This window comes from Somniosus microcephalus, chromosome 13 (genome assembly GCF_052327205.1).
Source record: "Somniosus microcephalus isolate GS21.2 chromosome 13, FLI_Smic_1.0, whole genome shotgun sequence".
NCBI lineage: Eukaryota > Metazoa > Chordata > Chondrichthyes > Squaliformes > Somniosidae > Somniosus > Somniosus microcephalus.
In genome coordinates this window covers 81219534-81238308 of record NC_140999.1, presented here as the reverse complement: position 1 = coordinate 81238308, position 18775 = coordinate 81219534, and the positions used below count along the sequence as shown (strand labels likewise).

Sequence of the window (18775 nt, the reverse complement as noted above, 5' to 3'; positions counted from 1 at the left end):
CACACCACTCCCCCCCCCCCCCCTGCTGCGTCGCTGCCCCGCGCGCTAGATCCCACCACCTCACGCACCAACCACCGCCCCACCATATCCAGCCCCCCGTCCTACACCCCCCCTACTCTCCTCCCACTCTTCACCCCCCCTAGCACGACCCCCCCCACCTACACACCCCCCCCCTCCTTCTCCCCCCCCCCAACACTCCCCCCCTCCTTCTCCCCCCCCTCCCCCCAACACTCCCCCCCACCTTCCACCCCCCCCTCCATCTCTCCCCCCTCCACTCTCATCCCCCCCCTCCTAACTCCCCCCCCACCACCTTCTCTACTCCCCCCTCTTCCTTCTCATCCCCCCCTCCAACCTCCCCTCCTACCTCCGTCCCCCCCAGCCATCTCCCACCCTTCCTCTCCTACTTTCCCCCCCCCACTTCCCCCCCCTCCTTCATTCCCCCCCCCTCCTTCTTCCCCCCCCCTCCTTCTTCCCCCCCCCTCCTTCTTCCCCCCCCCCTCCTTCTTCCCCCCCCCCTCCTTCTCCCCCCCCCCTCCTCTTCCCCCCCCCTCCTTCTCCCCCCCCCTCCTTCTCCCCCCCCCCCCTCCTCTCCCCCCCCCTCCTTCTTCCCCCCCCCCCTCTCCCCCACCCTCCTTCTCCTCCCCCCCTCCTTCCTCCCCCCCCTCCTTCTCCCCCCTCCTTCCTCCCCCCCACCTTCCTCCCCCCCTCCTTCTCCCCCCCTCCTTCCTCCCCCCCTCCTTCCTCCCCCCCTCCTTCCTCCCCCCCTCCTTCCTCCCCCCCTCCTTCTTCCCCCCCCCTCCTCTTCCCCCCCCCCTTCTCCCCCCCCCTCCTTCTCTCCCCCCCCCTCCTTCTCCCCCCCCTCCTTCTCCCCCCCCCTCCTTCTTCCCCCCCCCTCCTTCTCCCCCCCCCTCCTTCTCCCCCCCCCTCCTTCTCCCCCCCCCTCCTTCTCCCCCCCCCTCCTTCTTCCCCCCCCCTCCTTCTCCCCCCCCCTCCTTCTCCCCCCCCTCCTTCTCCCCCCCCCCTCCTTCTCCCCCCCCCCCGCCTTCTCCCCCCCCTCCTCCTTCTCCCCCCTCCTTCTCCCCCCTCCTTCCTCCCCCCCCCTCCTTCTCCCCCCCCCCTCCTTCTCCCCCCCCCCTCCTTCTCTCCCCCCCTCCTCTTCTCCTCCCCTCCTTCTCCCCCCTCCTTCTCCCCCCCTTCTCTCCCCCCTCCTTCTCCCCCCCCCTCCTTCTCTCCCCCCCCTCCTTCTCTCCCCCCCTCCTTCTCTCCCCCCCCTCCTTCTCTCCCCCCCCTCCTTCTCTCCCCCCCCTCCTTCTCTCCCCCCCCCTCCTTCTCTCCCCCCCCTCCTTCTCTCCCCCCCCTCCTTCCTCCCCCCCTCCTTCTTCCCCCCCCCTCCTTCTTCCCCCCCCCTCCTTCTCCTCCCCCCCCCTCCTTCTCCTCCCCCCCCTCCTTCCTCCTCCCCCCCCTCCTCCCCCTCCTTCCTCCCCCCCCTCCTTCCTCCCCCCCCTCCTTCCTCCCCCCCCCCTCCTTCTTCCCCCCCCCCTCCTTCTTCCCCCCCCCTCCTTCTTCCCCCCCCCTCCTTCTTCCCCCCCCCTCCTTCTTCCCCCCCCCCTCCTTCTCCCCCCCCCCTCCTTCTCCCCCCCCCTCCTTCCCCCCCCTCCTTCTCCCCCCCCCTCCTTCTCCCCCCCCCCCTCCTTCCCCCCCCCTCCTTCTCCCCCCCCCTCCTTCTCTCCCCCCCCTCCTTCTCCCCCCCCTCCTTCTCTCCCCCCCTCCTTCTCCCCCCCCTCCTTCTCCCCCCCCTCCTTCTCCCCCCCCTTCTCTCCCCCCCCCTTCTCCCCCCCCCTCCTTCTCCCCCCCCTCCTTCTCTCCCCCCCCCTCCTTCTCCCCCCCCTCCTTCTCTCCCCCCCCCTCCTTCTCCCCTCCTCCCCCCCTCCTTCTCCCCCCCTCCTCTCCCCCCCTCCTTCTCCCCTCTCTCCCCCTTCCCCTCCTTCTCTCCTCTCTCCCCCTCCTCCTTCTCCCCCCCCTCCTTCTCTCCCCCTCCTTCTCTCCCCTCCTTCTCCCCTCCTTCTCCCCCCTCCTCTCCCCCCTCCTCCTTCTCTCCCCCCCTCCTTCTCTCCCCCCCCTCCTTCTCTCCCCCCTCCTTCTCTCCCCCCCTCCTTCTCTCCCCCCCCCTCCTTCTCTCCCCCCCTCCTTCTCTCCCCCCCTCCTTCTCTCCCCCCCCTCCTTCTCTCCCCCCCCTCCTTCTCTCCCCCCCCTCCTTCTCTCCCCCCCCTCCTTCTCCCCCCCCTCCTTCTCTCCCCCCCTCCTTCTCCCCCCCTTCTCCCCCCCTCCTTCTCCCCCCCCTCCTTCTCTCTCCCCCCTCCTTCCTCCCCCCTCCTCCTCCCCCCTCCTTCCCCCCCCCCTCCTTCTCCCTCCCCCTTCCCCCCCTCTCCTTCCCCCCCCTCCTTCTTCCCCCCCTCCTTCTTCCCCCCCCCCTCCTTCTTCCCCCCCCCCCTCCTTCTTCCCCCCCCCCTCCTTCTTCCCCCCCCCCCTCCTTCTTCCCCCCCCCTCCTTCTTCCCCCCCCCCCTCCTTCCCCCCCCCCTCCTTCCCCCCCCCTTCTTCCCCCCCCTTCTTCCCCTCCTTCTTCCCCCCCCTCCTCCCTCCTTCCTCCCCCCTCCTTCTTCCCCCCCCCCTCCTTCTTCCCCCCCCCCTCCTTCTTCCCCCCCCTCCTTCTCTCCCCCCCCCTCCTTCTCTCCCCCCCCTCCTTCTCTCCCCCCCCTCCTTCTCTCCCCCCCTCCTTCTCTCCCCCCCCTCCTTCTCTCTTCCCCCCTCCTTCCTCCCCCCTCCTTCTCCCCCCTCCTTCCCCCCCCCTCCTTCCCCCCCCTCCTTCTCCCTCCCCCTTCCCCCCCCTCCTCCTTCCCCCCCCTCCTCCTTCCCCCCCCTCCTTCTTCCCCCCCCTCCTTCTTCCCCCCCCCTCCTTCTTCCCCCCCCCTCCTTCTTCCCCCCCCTCCTTCTCCCCCCCCTCCTTCTTCCCCCCCCCCTCCTTCTTCCCCCCCCCCTCCTTCTTCCCCCCCCCTCCTTCTTCCCCCCCCCCCTCCTTCTTCCCCCCCCCCCCTCCTTCTTCCCCCCCCCCTCCTTCTTCCCCCCCCCCCTCCTTCTTCCCCCCCCCCTCCTTCTTCCCCCCCCCCTCCTTCTTCCCCCCCCCTCCTTCTTCCCCCCCCCTCCTTCTTCCCCCCCCCCCTTCCTTCCCCCCCCCTCCTTCCCCCCCCTCCTTCCCCCCCCCTTCTTCCCCCCCCCCTTCTTCCCCCCCCTTCTTCCCCCCTCCTTCTCCCCCCCTCCTCCCCCTCCTTCCCCCCCCTCCTTCTTCCCCCCCCCCTCCTTCTTCCCCCCCCCCTCCTTCTTCCCCCCCCCTCCTTCTTCCCCCCCCTCCTTCTTCCCCCCCCCTCCTTCTCCCCCCCCCCCCTTCTCCCCCCCCCCTTCTCCCCCCCCCCCCTTCTCCCCCCCCCCCCTTCTCCCCCCCCCTCCTTCTCCCCCCCCCCTCCTTCTTCCCCCCCCTCCTTCTCTCCCCCCCCTCCTTCTCTCCCCCCCCCTCCTTCTCTCCCCCCCCCCCTCCTTCTCTCCCCCCCCTCCTCTCTCCCCCCCCTCCTTCTCTCTTCCCCCCTCCTTCCTCCCCCCCTCCTTCTCCCCCCCTCCTTCCCCCCCTCCTTCCCCCCTCCTTCTCCCTCCCCCTTCCCCCCCCTCCTCCTTCCCCCCCTCCTCCTTCCCCCCCCTCCTTCTTCCCCCCCCTCCTTCTTCCCCCCCCCTCCTTCTTCCCCCCCCCTCCTTCTTCCCCCCCCTCCTTCTTCCCCCCCTCCTTCTTCCCCCCCCTCCTTCTTCCCCCCCCCCTCCTTCTTCCCCCCCCCTCCTTCTTCCCCCCCCCCTCCTTCTTCCCCCCCCCCTCCTTCTTCCCCCCCCCCCTCCTTCTTCCCCCCCCCCCTCCTTCTTCCCCCCCCCCTCCTTCTTCCCCCCCCCCTCCTTCTTCCCCCCCCCCTCCTTCTTCCCCCCCCCCCTCCTTCTTCCCCCCCCCCCCTCCTTCCCCCCCCCCCTCCTTCCCCCCCCCCCTCTTCCCCCCCCCTTCTTCCCCCCCCCCCTTCTTCCCCCCCCCCCTTCTTCCCCCTCCTTCTTCCCCCTCCTTCTTCCCCCTCCTTCTTCCCCCCTCCTTCTCCCCCCCTCCTCCCCCCTCCTTCCTCCCCCCTCCTTCTTCCCCCCCCCCTCCTTCTTCCCCCCCCCCTCCTTCTTCCCCCCCCTCCTTCTTCCCCCCCCCTCCTTCTTCCCCCCCCCTCCTTCTTCCCCCCCCCTCCTTCTTCCCCCCCCCCCCTTCTCTCCCCCCCCCCCCCCCTTCTCCCCCCCCCCCCTTCTCCCCCCCCCCTTCTCCCCCCCCCCTCCTTCTCCCCCCCCCTCCTTCTCCCCCCCCCTCCTTCTCCCCCCCCCTCCTTCTCCCCCCCCCCCTCCTTCTCCCCCCCCCTCCTTCTCCCCCCCTCCTTCTCCCCCCCTCCTTCTCCCCCCCTCCTTCTCCCCCCTCCTTCTCCCCCCCTCCTTCTCCCCCCTCCTTCTCCCCCCCTCCTTCTCTCCCCTCCTTCTCCCCCCTCCTCCTTCTCCCCCCTCCTCCTTCTCTCCCCCTCCTTCTCTCCCCCTCCTCCTTCTCCCCCTCCTCCTTCTCCCCCCCCCCCTCCTTCTCCCCCCCCCCTCCTTCTCCCCCCCCCCTCCTTCTCCCCCCCCCCCTTCTCCCCCCCTCCTTCCTCCCCCCTCCTCCTTCTCCCCCCTTCTTCCTCCCCCCTCCTTCTTCCCCCCCCCTCCTTCTTCCCCCCCCCCTCCTTCTTCCCCCCCCCTCCTTCCTCCTCCCCCCCCCCCTCCTCCCCCCTCCTTCCTCCCCCCCCCCTCCTTCCTCCCCCCCCCCCCTCCTTCCTCCCCCCCCCCCCTCCTTCCTCCCCCCCCCCTCCTTCCTCCCCCCCCCTCCTTCTTCCCCCCCCCCTCCTTCTTCCCCCCCCCCCCTCCTTCTTCCCCCCCCCCTCCTTCTTCCCCCCCCCCTCCTTCTTCCCCCCCCCCTCCTTCTTCCCCCCCCCCCCTCCTTCTCCCCCCCCCCTCCTTCTCCCCCCCTCCTTCTCCCCCCCCCCTCCTTCTCTCCCCCCCCCCCCTCCTTCTCCCCCCCCCTCCTTCTCCCCCCCCCCCCTTCTCCCCCCCCCCCCCCCTTCTCTCCCCCCCCCCCTTCTCCCCCCCCCCCTTCTCCCCCCCCCCTCCTTCTCCCCCCCCTCCTTCTCCCCCCCCCTCCTTCTCCCCCCCCCCTCCTTCTCCCCCCCTCCTTCTCCCCCCCTCCTTCTCTCCCCCTCCTTCTCTCCCCCTCCTCCTTCTCCCCCCTCCTCCTTCTCTCCCCCTCCTTCTCCCCCTCCTCCTTCTCCCCCCTCCTCCTTCTCTCCCCCCCTCCTTCTCTCCCCCCCTCCTTCTCTCCCCCCCTCCTTCTCTCCCCCCCTCCTTCTCTCCCCCCCTCCTTCTCTCCCCCCCCTCCTTCTCTCCCCCCCCTCCTTCTCTCCCCCCCCTCCTTCTCTCCCCCCCCTCCTTCTCCCCCCCCCTCCTTCTCCCCCCCCCTCCTTCTCCCCCCTCCTTCTCTCTTCCCCCCTCCTTCCTCCCCCCCTCCTTCCTCCCCCCCTCCTTCCCCCCCCTCCTTCTCCCTCCCCCTTCCCCCCCCTCCTCCTTCCCCCCCCTCCTCCTTCCCCCCCTCCTCCTTCCCCCCCCTCCTTCTTCCCCCCCCCTCCTTCTTCCCCCCCCCCTCCTTCTTCCCCCCCCCCTCCTTCTTCCCCCCCCCCTCCTTCTTCCCCCCCCCTCCTTCTTCCCCCCCCCCCCTCCTTCCCCCCCCCCTCCTTCCCCCCCCCCTCCTTCCCCCCCCCCCCTCCTCCCCCCCTTCTTCCCCCCCCCTTCTTCCCCCCCCCTTCTTCCCCCCCCTTCTTCCCCCCCCTCTTCCCCCCCCTCCTCCCTCTCCTCCTCCCCCTCCTTCTTCCCCCCCCCTCCTTCTTCCCCCCCCCTCCTTCTCTCCCCCCCCTCCTTCTCTCCCCCCCCTCCTTCTCTCCCCCCCCTCCTTCTCCCCCCCCCTCCTTCTCCCCCCCTCCTTCTCTCTTCCCCTCCTCCTTCCTCCCCCCCTCCTTCCTCCCCCCCCCCTTCCCCCCCCCTCCTTCTCTCTTCCCCCCTCCTTCCTCCCCCCCTCCTTCCTCCCCCCCTCCTTCCCCCCCCTCCTTCTCCCTCCCCCTTCCCCCCCCTCCTCCTTCCCCCCCCTCCTCCTTCCCCCCCCTCCTCCTTCCCCCCCCTCCTTCTTCCCCCCCCCTCCTTCTTCCCCCCCCCCTCCTTCTTCCCCCCCCCCTCCTTCTTCCCCCCCCCCTCCTTCTTCCCCCCCCCCCTCCTTCTTCCCCCCCCCTCCTTCTTCCCCCCCCCCCCTCCTTCCCCCCCCCCTCCTTCCCCCCCCCCCTCCTTCCCCCCCCCCCCTCCTTCCCCCCCCCTTCTTCCCCCCCCCCTTCTTCCCCCCCCCCTTCTTCCCCCCTCCTTCTTCCCCCCCCTCCTCCCCCCTCCTTCCTCCCCCTCCTTCTTCCCCCCCCCTCCTTCTTCCCCCCCCTCCTTCTCTCCCCCCCCTCCTTCTCTCCCCCCCCTCCTTCTCTCCCCCCCCTCCTTCTCTCCCCCCCCTCCTTCTCCCCCCCCTCCTTCTCCCCCCCTCCTTCTCTCTTCCCCCCTCCTTCCTCCCCCCCTCCTTCCTCCCCCCCTCCTTCCCCCCCCCTCCTTCTCTCTTCCCCCCTCCTTCCTCCCCCCCTCCTTCCTCCCCCCCTCCTTCCTCCCCCCCTCCTTCCCCCCCCTCCTTCTCCCTCCCCCTTCCCCCCCCCTCCCCCTTCCCCCCCCTCCTCCTTCCCCCCCCTCCTCCTTCCCCCCCCTCCTTCTTCCCCCCCCTCCTTCTTCCCCCCCTCCTCTTCCCCCCCCCTCCTTCTTCCCCCCCCTCCTTCTTCCCCCCCCCTCCTTCTTCCCCCCCCCCCCTCCTTCTTCCCCCCCCCCCCTCCTTCTTCCCCCCCCCTCCTTCTTCCCCCCCCCCCCCTCCTTCTTCCCCCCCCCCCTCCTCTTCCCCCCCCCCCCTCCTCCTTCCCCCCCCCCCCTCCTCCTTCCCCCCCCCCCCCTCCTTCCCCCCCCCCTTCTTCCCCCCTCCTTCTTCCCCCCCCTCCTCCCCCCTCCTTCCTCCCCCCTCCTTCTTCCCCCCCCCCTCCTTCTTCCCCCCCCTCCTTCTTCCCCCCCCCTCCTTCTTCCCCCCCCCTCCTTCTTCCCCCCCCCCTCCTTCTCCCCCCCCCCCCCTCCTTCTCCCCCCCCCCCCTCCTTCTCCCCCCCCCCTCCTTCTCCCCCCCCCCTCCTTCTCCCCCCCCCCTCCTTCTCCCCCCCCCCCTCCTTCTCCCCCCCCCCCCTCCTTCTCCCCCCCCCCCTCCTTCTCCCCCCCCCCCCCTCCTTCTCCCCCCCCCCCCCCCCTCCTTCTCCCCCCCCCCCCCCTCCTTCTCCCCCCCCCCTCCTTCTCCCCCCCCCCTCCTCCTTCTCCCCCCCTCCTTCCTCCCCCCTCCTTCCTCCCCCCTCCTTCTTCCCCCCCCCCCTCCTTCTTCCCCCCCCCCTCCTTCCTCCTCCCCCCCCCCTCCTCCCCCCTCCTTCCTCCCCCCCCCCTCCTTCTTCCCCCCCCCCCCTCCTTCTTCCCCCCCCCCCCCCTCCTTCTTCCCCCCCCCCCCCTCCTTCTTCCCCCCCCCCCTCCTTCTTCCCCCCCCCCTCCTTCTTCCCCCCCCCCTCCTTCTCCCCCCCCCCTCCTTCTCCCCCCCCCTCCTTCTCCCCCCCCCCCCCCTCCTTCCCCCCCCCCCCCTCCTTCTCCCCCCCCCCCTCCTTCTCCCCCCCCCCCCCTCCTTCTCCCCCCCCCCCCTCCTTCTCCCCCCCCCCTCCTTCTCCCCCCCCCCTCCTTCTCCCCCCCCCCTCCTTCTCCCCCCCCCCCTCCTTCTCCCCCCCCCTCCTTCTCCCCCCCCCTCCTTCTCCCCCCCCCTCCTTCTCCCCCCCCCCCTCCTTCTCCCCCCCCCCCTCCTTCTCCCCCCCCCCTCCTTCTCCCCCCCCCCTCCTTCTCCCCCCCCCCTCCTTCTCCCCCCCCCCTCCTTCTCCTCCCCCCCCCCTCCTTCTCCCCCCCCCTCCTTCTCCCCCCCCCTCCTTCTCCCCCCCCCTCCTTCTCCCCCCCCCTCCTTCTCCCCCCCCCTCCTCCCCCCCCCCCTCCTTCTCCCCCCCCCCTCCTTCTCCCCCCCCCTCCTTCTCCCCCCCCTCCTTCTCCCCCCCCCTCCTTCTCCCCCCCCCCTCCTTCTCCCCCCCCCCTCCTTCTCCCCCCCCCCTCCTTCTCCCCCCCCCCTCCTTCTCCCCCCCCCTCCTTCTCCCCCCCCCCCTCCTCCTTCTCCCTCCTTCCTCACCCCCTCCTTCTCCCCCCCTTCTCTCCTCCCCCTCCTTCTCCCCCCCTTCTCTCCTCCCCCTCCTTCTCTCCCCCCCCTCCTTCTCTCCCCCCCCTCCTTCTCTCCCCCCCCTCCTTCTCTCTTCCCCCCCCCTTCTCTCTTCCCCCCCCCTCCTTCTCTCTTCCCCCCTCCTTCCTCCCCCCCTCCTTCCTCCCCTCCTTCTCCCCCCCCCTCCTTCTCCCTCCCCCTTCTCTCCTTCTTCCCCCCCCCTCCTTCTTCCCCCCCCCTCCTTCTTCCCCCCCCCTCCTTCTTCCCCCCCCTCCTTCTTCCCCCCCCCTCCTTCTTCCCCCCCTCCTTCTTCCCCCCCTCCTTCTTCCCCCCCTCCTTCTTCCCCCCCCCTCCTTCTTCCCCCCCCCTTCCTTCTTCCCCCCCCCTCCTTCTTCCCCCCCCCTCCTTCCTCCCCCCCCTCCTTCCTCCCCCCCTCCTTCCTCCCCCCCTCCTTCCTCCCCCCCTCCTTCCTCCCCCCCTCCTTCCTCCCCCCCTCCTTCCTCCCCCTCCTTCTTCCCCCCCCCCCTCCTTCTTCCCCCCCCCTCCTTCTTCCCCCCCCCTCCTTCTTCCCCCCCCCTCCTTCTTCCCCCCCCCTCCTTCTTCCCCCCCCCTCCTTCTTCCCCCCCCCTCCTTCTTCCCCCCCCCTCCTTCTTCCCCCCCCCTCCTTCTTCCCCCCCCCCTCCTTCTCCCCCCCCCCTCCTTCTCCCCCCCCCTCCTTCTCCCCCCCCTCCTCCTTCTCCCCCCCTCCTTCCTCCCCCCTCCTTCCTCCCCCCCCCCTCCTTCTTCCCCCCCCCTCCTTCTCCCCCCCCCCCCTCCTTCTCCCCCCCCCCTCCTTCTCCCCCCCCCCTCCTTCTCCCCCCCCCCTCCTCCTTCTCCTCCCCCCTCCTTCCTCCCCCCCTCCTTCCTCCCCCCCTCCTTCTCCCCCCCTTCTCTCCTCCCCCTCCTTCTCTCCCCCCCCCTCCTTCTCTCCCCCCCTCCTTCTCTCCCCCCCTCCTTCTCTCCCCCCCTCCTTCTCTCCCCCCCCCTCCTTCTCTCCCCCCCCTCCTTCTCTCCCCCCCCCCCTCCTTCTCTCCCCCCCCCTCCTTCTCTCCCCCCCCCTCCTTCTCTCCCCCCCCCCTCCTTCTCTCCCCCCCCTCCTTCTCTCCCCCCCCTCCTTCTCTCCCCCCCCCTCCTTCTCTCCCCCCCCTCCTTCTCTCCCCCCCCCTCCTTCTCTCCCCCCCCTCCTTCTCTCCCCCCCCCTCCTTCTCTCCCCCCCCCTCCCTTCTCTCCCCCCCCCTCCTTCTCTCCCCCCCCCTCCTTCTCTCCCCCCCCCTCCTTCTCTCCCCCCCCCTCCTTCTCTCTCCCCCCCCCCCTCCTTCTCTTCCCCCCCCCCCCCTTCTCTCTCCCCCCCCCCCCCCTTCTCTCTCCCCCCCCCCTCCTTCTCTCTCCCCCCCCCCTCCTTCTCTCCCCCTGAACGTAGCACTGAACCTGTTGAGCCAAGTGCGTGAGCTCGCCTCTCCCTGATTTTTAATGTGTTCACTTGTAATTGTAGTTTAGTGTTCCTGGGATTTCAACAGCGAGTATGTGAACTATTCCCACCATCTACATTTGAACTGTTTAAAACAACCAGCAGTGCTTTTGGATTCTGTTGTCCCAGACTTGGGTTATGTCTGAGAACTTTGAGCAATCTAGTCCTACAGTGTAACTACCTGTGACGATGGGAAATCATCAACACGAGATCCTCTCTCCCTTCGCCCAACATTGGCTGCTGTGCCTTTAGCCGTCTTGGCCCCATACTCTGAAATCCCTTCCCTGAACCTCTCCACCTCCCTCTCCTCCTTTAATACCCTCTGTAAACCCACTTCTTCGACCAGGCCTTTCGTCGTCCTTCCTAATGTCCTCTTCTTTGGCTCGATGCCCAATATTTTTGATTACGCCTCTGAAGGGCTGTGGGACCTTTTTTCTACATTAATTAAAGGCGATATGTTATTGCAAGTTGTTTTGAGCGAGGAGCATAGCATATACATTAAAGAGTGAGAGTTTATTTTTCTGGAACATGTTGATACAATTATGGTAAATAAGGTGACAGCACCCTTAACTCCTTGATCCTGTAGAAGGAAACATTCATATCTTGGCAAAACTGACAACTAAAAACTCCAGGGCAAACAGTGTGGGGGAGGATGTGCGGAACAAGCGAGTCTGAATCTCACACACCATTACCATTTGCTATCAGTATTTTTAGAGATTTTTATATATTTTGCACTGCAGGTCCCATTAACATTCTTTGGTGTTTTGTTGACAATGGAACCAGCAGCAGAATTACCGGAGATCCCACTTGCTTCCAGCGCAGAGCAAGAGCCCACGGGGAAGGCAGTAGCTGCTGGCTTGGACAGCTTTTGCCCTTCAACCTTCAATGGCATTATCCAAGAAAACAAGCGGGTGCCTTCGAGTCCAGAAGTGAAAGGGCAGGAGGCTGCCCAGTGGATGGAGTGTCTGAACCCCGAACATTCCTGCTTTTCAGAGGAACTCAAGCTCGCTTTGCAAAGTGACCGGCACCTCGTGCGGAGCTACACTTACACGAGCGATGACTCTTCCAGTGCTGGCGAGTCGTCTCCGTCTTCCAGCACCAACCTCGCCGAATCAGACGAACTGTCTTCGGAGAAGAATGAAGGGAGGATGACTCTGTGGTCCGGGACCTACAGGTAGGAACTTCCAGTTTCTCCAAACTCGCGTACCTGAGCAGAGTTAAAGGGTTTAGGGTCAAGGGGCAGGGTGGGAAATAAGATGGCAGCAGAACTCCTGGTTACATCAGAGAGTGGCCACTCATTGTCCAGTGATTGTGTCCAGTTTACATGGACAAATCCCATTATAAATGTGGACAGTGAAATATATAATCGGGGCAGTGGGTATGCCTGACTCTTGTACCAGGGGCAGTGTGTATGTTTGATTCTTGTACCAGGGGCAGTGGGTATGTCTGATTCTTGTACCAGGGGCCGTGGGTATGTCTGACTCTTGTACCAGGGCAGTGGGTATATCTGATTCTTGTACCAGGGGCAGTGGGTATGTCTGATTCTTGTACCAGGGGCCGTGGGTATGTCTGACTCTTGTACCAGGGCAGTGGGTATATCTGATTCTTGTACCAGGGGCAGTGGGTATGTCTGATTCTTGTACCAGGGGCAGTGGGTATGTCTGATTCTTGTACCAGGGCAGTGGGTATCTTGTACCAGGGGCAGTGGGTATGTCTGACTCTTGTACTAGGGGCAGTGGGTATGTCTGACTCTTGTACTAGGGGCAGTGGGTATATCTGATTCTTGTACCAGGGCAGTGGGTATGTTTGATTCTTGTACCAGGGGCAGTGGGTATGTTTGATTCTTGTACCAGGGGCAGTGTGTATGTTTGATTCTTGTACCAGGGGCAGTGGGTATGTCTGAATCTTGTACCGGGGCAGTGGGTATGTTTGATTCTTGTACCAGGGGCAGTGGGTATGTCTGACTCTTGTACCAGGGGCAGTGGGTATGTCTGACTCTTGTACCAGGGGCAGTGGGTATGTCTGATTCTTGTACCAGGGCAGTGGGTATGTCTGATTCTTGTACCAGGGCAGTGGGTATATCTGATTCTTGTACCAGGGGCAGTGGGTATGTTTGATTCTTGTACCAGGGCAGCGGGTATATCTGATTCTTGTACCAGGGGCAGTGGGTATGTCTGATTCTTGTACCAGGGCAGTGGGTATATCTGATTCTTGTACCAGGGCAGTGGGTATCTTGTACCAGCGGCAGTGGGTATGTCTGATTCTTGTACCAGGGCAGTGGGTATGTTTGATTCTTGTACCAGGGCAGTGGGTATATCTGATTCTTGTACCAGGGCAGTGGGTATCTTGTACCAGCGGCAGTGGGTATGTCTGATTCTTGTACCAGGGGCAGTGGGTATGTTTGATTCTTGTACCAGGGGCAGTGGGTATGTCTGATTCTTGTACCAGGGCAGTGGGTATGTCTGACACTTGCAGAATCATAGAATAGTACTGCACAGAAGGAGGGCATGGAGTCCGCGCCGGCTCTTTCGAAGAGCAATCCAGTTAGTTCCACTCCCCTGCTCTCTTCCCACATCTGGGGCCGAACTACTGTTTTATGTAGGTTTCGCATAACTTCCTGGCTTATGTACTCTGCCTCTATTTATGAAGCCCAGGATCCCGTATGCATTATTAACTGCTTTATTAACCTGTCCTGCCACCTTCAATGATTTGTGCACAAACACCCCCAGGTCTCTCTGTTCTTGCACCCCTTTAAAATTGTACCATTTAGCTTGTGTTGTTTCTTATTCTTCCTACCAAAATGTATCACCTCACCATTTTCTGTGTTGAATTTCATTTGCCATGTGTCCGCCCATTCCACCAGCCTGTCTATGTCCTCTTGAAGCCTATTACTGGCCCAGAAATTTGGGTCGGGGGCTTTCCGCGGGTGCAAGCCCCCGACCTGCACTTACCTAGCGCCCCGGCCATTGAGCTGTGGGCCCGCGTGGGATTCCGATCCCGGGCCTCCTCCAACTGCCGGCGCGCAGTGCTTGCGTATCCCAGGGGCGCAGTTAGTTCGATGCGTCCCCTGGGATCACGTGGGCCATGAAGAGCCAATGGTAGCAGGGAATGCTTCATTCATAAGTTTGACAGGAAGAGCTGTCAAACCTATAAATACTATAAGCCCCAAAACATCACTAAAACTTCAAATAAATAAAAAAAATAAAAAATCACATTTTTAAAATAACTAAATTACATGAAATAACTATTTTAAACAATAATTTCCTAACCAGGTCAATAATTAGTCCTCCACTCCCTGGGCTTCCACCTTGGATAACAGTCTCTCATCAAATGCCGTCTGGAAGTCCATATACAGGAAGCTCTTTTTTATCCGGCACCGGCGTGGTGCCGGTTTATCAAAGTCCGGATTACCGAAAGCTATAGTAAAAGGTACTAGAGCTCCGTACACAGCAATAAATCCAAGCTTCCCTGTTGCTTAGCAACAGGTGCAGGAACCCGGCCACAAGATTCAAGCGTCCCTGTTGCTTAGCAACAGCTGCAGCAACCCCGATTGCACAGCCACAGATAGAGGAACGGCCACTAACATGAAGTAAAACTTACCTGAACCTACTCCTGAATTTTGCCGGTTAACCGAGATTTCCGGTTATTTAGGTGCCGGTAAATCGAGAATTTCCTGTAAATAACATCCATAGACATTCCCCTGTCCACTACTTTAGTCACCACCTCAAAAAAATTCAATCAGGTTCGTCAGGCATAACCTACCTTTCACAAATCCATGCTGCCGCTCTCTGATCAACTGAAAATTTTCGAGGTGTTAAGTCACCCTATCCTTTAATTATAGACTCCAGCAATTTTCCCACAACAGATGTTCGGCTAACTGGTCTATAATTCCCTGGTTTCCCTCTCTCGCCATTCTTAAACAGCAGAGTGACATGTGCAGTTTTCCAATCTAAAGGAACGGTTCCTGAATCTAGAGAACTTTGCAGATGCCCGAACTATAATCTTCCAATGTGCTCACCTATTTCCTTTTAAGGTGGTGGGGTGGAGTGGGGGTGCGCAGCGCGCAAGGGAGGGGAAGGGGAGGCACGTTTGGATGGTGGAGGGGTTGGAGGTTTATTTTGGTTGTACTCTTAGTTATTAAGGGATTGAACAATGTGTATTCTGCTATATTCAGATGTAACTGCACAGGGTTGTGCAGTTACAAATTTTGAGTCTGCCTTGGATATTCTCTTGGGTACAGTAGTGCTGGTGACTCCCGTAAGCAATCCAGACATCTACGACTGCTCAACATCTAATTATACGGGGGAGTGAGGGTGAGACAATTGGACACCCTGTGATCTGCTCTGCATAATGGCCCAGAAATTCGGGTCGGGGGGCTTCCTGCAGGTGCAAGCCCCCGACCTGCACTTAGCTAGCGCCCCGGCCGTTGAGCTGTGGGCCCGCGTGGGATTCCGATCCTGGGCCTCCTCCAACTGCCGGCGCGCAGTGCTTGCGTATCCCAGGGGCGCAGTTAGTTTGATGCGTCCCCTGGGATCACGTGGGCCATGGAGAGCCAATGGTAGCAGGTAATGCTTCGCTATAAATACTATAAGCCCCAAAACATCACTAAAACTTCAAATAATTCTTTTTTAAAAAACCACGTTTTTATAAAATAACTAAATTACATGAAATAACTATTTTAAACAATAATTTAAATTTTTGAAAAAATTAATTACATTTTCTAACGGGGCTAAAAATAAACTTGCCTTTCTTTAAATTATTTAAAAATAATAAACCTGTGGAAAAATATTTGAATTTTAATTAATTCACCACTTACCTTGTTAAAAGCAGGCCTTGCGCCTGCTTTTTAAAAGTGTAACTGCTGGAGACTTACCCTCCCAGAGAAACCTGCAAAAAAAAAAAAACGTAAGTTCGATGCGCACGTGTTCCACCTGTCAACCCCTCCTTTCAGGGGAATGGAAGTGCTGGTTTCCCGCGCATGCGCAGTGCATGCACGAAACCGGCACTTTCGTTGGGCCTTCGGGTGAGTACCCCGTGCGTACTCACGCGTTGGGACCTGAATTTCTGGGCCACTATCTTTATATCATAGAAACATAGATGTTGAAACGGATTTTTTTGGTCCTCAATCTGGTTCAGTACAAACACTGAGTCGAATACTGGTTTAGTTCAACAGTTGTTTTATTCTGTTGTCCCGGGAGACTTACTCTGATACAGCACCGTTCTGACTCCAGCAGAGTCTCGACAGGTTCCACCAGAGCAAGCAATCTTTCATACAGTGGGTCACATTATTATACTTTACTTTTGAAAAGACATTAACACATCGTACATTCTACACCAATCCCGAGCGAGGCACGTACACAGTTTAAAGTGATGTCCTGGCCTGGCAGTTTGAAATAAAGAAGTCACAGTTCACTGAATGAATGGTTTATAATATAGAAAATATGCAGGTAATGGTTTCACGATCACCTAATCATTATGGTAATGCATGGTAATGTGTTTTCGGATCGCCTATTGTCAGTATACCCTTTGCACTCCACCCTACATTGTTCTACCAGCAAGGTGTGACATCGTGGGTGCCAGCCATATTAGCATTTTACTTCCTGCTGCCTTCAGTTTCTTGAATTAACATGATCATCTCTCACAATATGCAAGTGACTCAGCGATGTCGACATTGCACCACCATTTTAGGCTAACAGGGTCCTCCATTTTAGGTTGGCAGGGTCCTTGGCCATGCGGAGCGAGTTGTTACCTTATTTTTGCATTCTATATTCTCATAGAAGATAGGAGCAGGAGTAGGCCATTCGGCCCTTCGAGCCTGCTCCGCCATTCAACGAGATCATGGCTGATCATCCAAACCCTAGCATCCGGTCCCTACACCGACAGCCATCCCACCCACGTATTTAATCCCCCCTAACACTAAGGGCCAATTTTTTTATCATAGCCAATCAACCTAACCCGCACATCTTTGGACTGTTTACTACACTTCCAAGTTTTGTGTCATTTGCAAATTTCAAAATTGTACCCTGTACCCCCAAGTCCAATTCATTAATGTATATCATAAACAGCAGTGGTCCTATTATTGAACCTTTGGGAACGCCACTATACCACCCTCCAGTCTGAAAAACAGCCACTCACCACAACTCTCTTTTTTATCCCTTAGCTAATTTTGTATCCAAGCTGCTGCTGCCCCTCTTATCCCATGTGCTTCGATTTTGCTATTATGTGGTACTTTATCAAACGCCTTTTGAAAATCCATACACACAACATCAGCTGCACTGCCCTCATCCACCCTCTGTTACCTCGTCAAACACAATTTGCCCTTAACAAATCGATGCTGGCTCTCCTTTATTAGTCCATGCTGAACCAGACTGTTCGCAACCTTGGTGTCATATTTGACCCTGAAGTGAGCTTCCGACCACATATCAGCACCATAACTAAGACTGCCTATTTCCATCTCTGTAACATCGCCCGTCTCCGTCCCTGCCTCAGCTCATCCGCTACTGAAACCCTTATCATGCCTTTGTTACCTCTAGACTTGACTATTCCAAAGCACTCCTGGCTGGCCTCCCACGTTTAACCTTACGTAAACTTGAGGTCATCCAAAACTCGGCTGCCCGTGTTCCAACTCGCACCAAGTCTCGTTCATCCATTACCCCTGTGCTCACTGACCTACATTAAGCAATGCCTCGATTTTAAAATTCTCTTCCTCGTTTTCAAATCCCTCCATGGCCTCGCCCCTCCCTATCTCTGTAATCTCCTTCAGCCCCACAACCCCCCGAGATATCTGCGCTCCTCTAATTCTGCCCTCTTGAGCATCCCTGATTATAATCGCTCAACCATTGGTGGCCGTGCCTTCAGCTGCCGAGGCCCTAAGCTCTGGAATTCCCTCCCTAAACCTCTCCGCCTCTCTACCGCGCTCCTTAAAACCTCCCTCTTTGCTTTTGGTCACCTTATGTGGCTCAGTGTCAAATTTTATTTTATAACGCTCCAGTGAAGTGCCTTGGTACGTTTTACTACGTTAAAGGCGCTATATAAATACAAGTTGTTGTTGTCCAAGTGGCTGTCAATTTTCCCGGATTATTGTTTCTAAAAGCTTCCCCACTACCAATATTAAACTGGCCTGTAATGCCAGGTTTATCCTTCTCCCCTTTTTTGAACAAGGGTGTAACATTTACAATCCTCCAGTCCTCTGGCACCACCCCTGTATCTAAGGATTGGAAGATTGTGACCAGCACCTCTGCAATTTCTACCCTCACTTCCCTCAGCAACCTAGGATGCATCCCATCCAGACCAGGTGACTTACCCACTTTAAGTACAGCCAGCCTTTCTAGCACCTCCCCTTTATCTATATTTATCTCATCCAGTATCCCGGCAGCCTCCTCGTTTACCATAACTTTGGCAAAGTCCTCTTCCTTGGTAAACACCGATGCAAAATACTCATTTAGTACCTCAGCCATGCCTTCTTCCTCCACCAATAGATTTCAAATTTGGTCCCTAATCAGCCCCACCACTCCTGACGATTCTTTTACTGTTAATAGCTCGCCATACTCCAGCCCTTGGTTAGAATTTAGAGTAATTGAAAAGCAAAGGTCATGCAAGTTCGACGTCTTGATTTGCTAAAGTGCAATCAGATTCAAAAAAGAGACTGTAAACTAGTTGCAACAAAAAAACACCCAAAGCAAGTGTTTTGCCACTGGCACACAATTGGCCAAAAAAAGCAGCAAACCAGAGGATTTGGAGCAGTTTAGGATTCAACAAAGGGATTAATTAAGAGAGGGAAAATAGATTATGAAAGTAAGCTTGCAGGGAACATACAAACTGACTGTAAAAGCTTTTATAGATATGTAAAGAGAAAAAGATTGGTGAAGTCAAGCGTAGGTCCCTTGCAGTCAGAATCAGGGGAATTTATAATGGGGAACAAAGAAATGGCAGGCCAATTAAATACATATTTTGGTTCTGTCTTCACGAAGGAGGACACAAATAACCTCCCAGAGATGTCGGGGAATATAGCGACTAATGAGAGGGAGGAACTGAAAGAAATCAGTATTTGTAGGGAAATGGTGTTGGGGAAGTTGACGGGACTGAAAGCCGATAAATCCCCAGGGCCTGATAATCTACATCCCAGGGTACTTAAGGAAGTGGCCCTAGAAATAGTAGATGCACTGCTAGTCACCTTTCAGAACTCGATAGACTCTGGAACAGTACCCATGGATTGGAGGGTAGCTAATGTTACCCCACTATTCAAAAAAGGTGGTAGAGAAAAAGCGTGGAATTATAGACCGGTAAGCCTGACATCGGTAGTGGGGAAAATGCTAGAATCCATTATAAAAGATGTAATAGCAGAGCACTTGGAGAGCAGTGACGGGATCGGACAAAGTCAACATGGATTTACAAAGGGTAAATCGTGCTTGACTAATCTACTGGAATTTTTTGAGGATGTAACTGGTAAAATAGATAAGGGAGAACCAGTGGATGTGGTGTATTTGGACTTTCAGAAGGCTTTCAATAAGGTCCCGCATAAGAGATTAGCTTGCAAAATTAAGGCACATGGGATTGGGGGCACGGTATTGACTTGGATAGAGAACTGGTTGGCAGATAGAAAGCAGAGAGTTGGAATAAACGGGTCCTTTTCCGAGTGGCAGGCAGTGACTAGTGGGGTACCGCAGGGATCGGTCCTTGGACCCCAGCTGTTCACAATGGGCCAGAAATTAGGATTGGGTGCTTGCCGCGCGTGCAAGCCCCCCGCTCTGCACTCACCCTGCGCGCCGACATCTGAAGCCC

At 60.2% G+C, this 18775-nt stretch overlaps 1 protein-coding gene across 7 annotated transcripts in view; it reads left to right on the top strand.

Annotated features, from left to right (window-relative positions):
• LOC147108444 (uncharacterized) overlaps nucleotides 1-18775 on the top strand; it is a 100111-nt gene that overhangs the window by 3820 nt on the left and 77516 nt on the right. For all 7 annotated transcript variants that reach the window (XR_015080597.1, XM_086005086.1, XM_086005084.1 and 4 more), the window contains exon 2: nucleotides 10735-11168. Coding sequence is in view for 6 of the 7 variants with exons in the window: in XM_086005086.1 (XP_085861212.1) it covers nucleotides 10735-11168 (434 nt within the window). In the remaining variant the exon portion in view is untranslated. The remainder of the gene's footprint in view (nucleotides 1-10734; nucleotides 11169-18775) is intronic.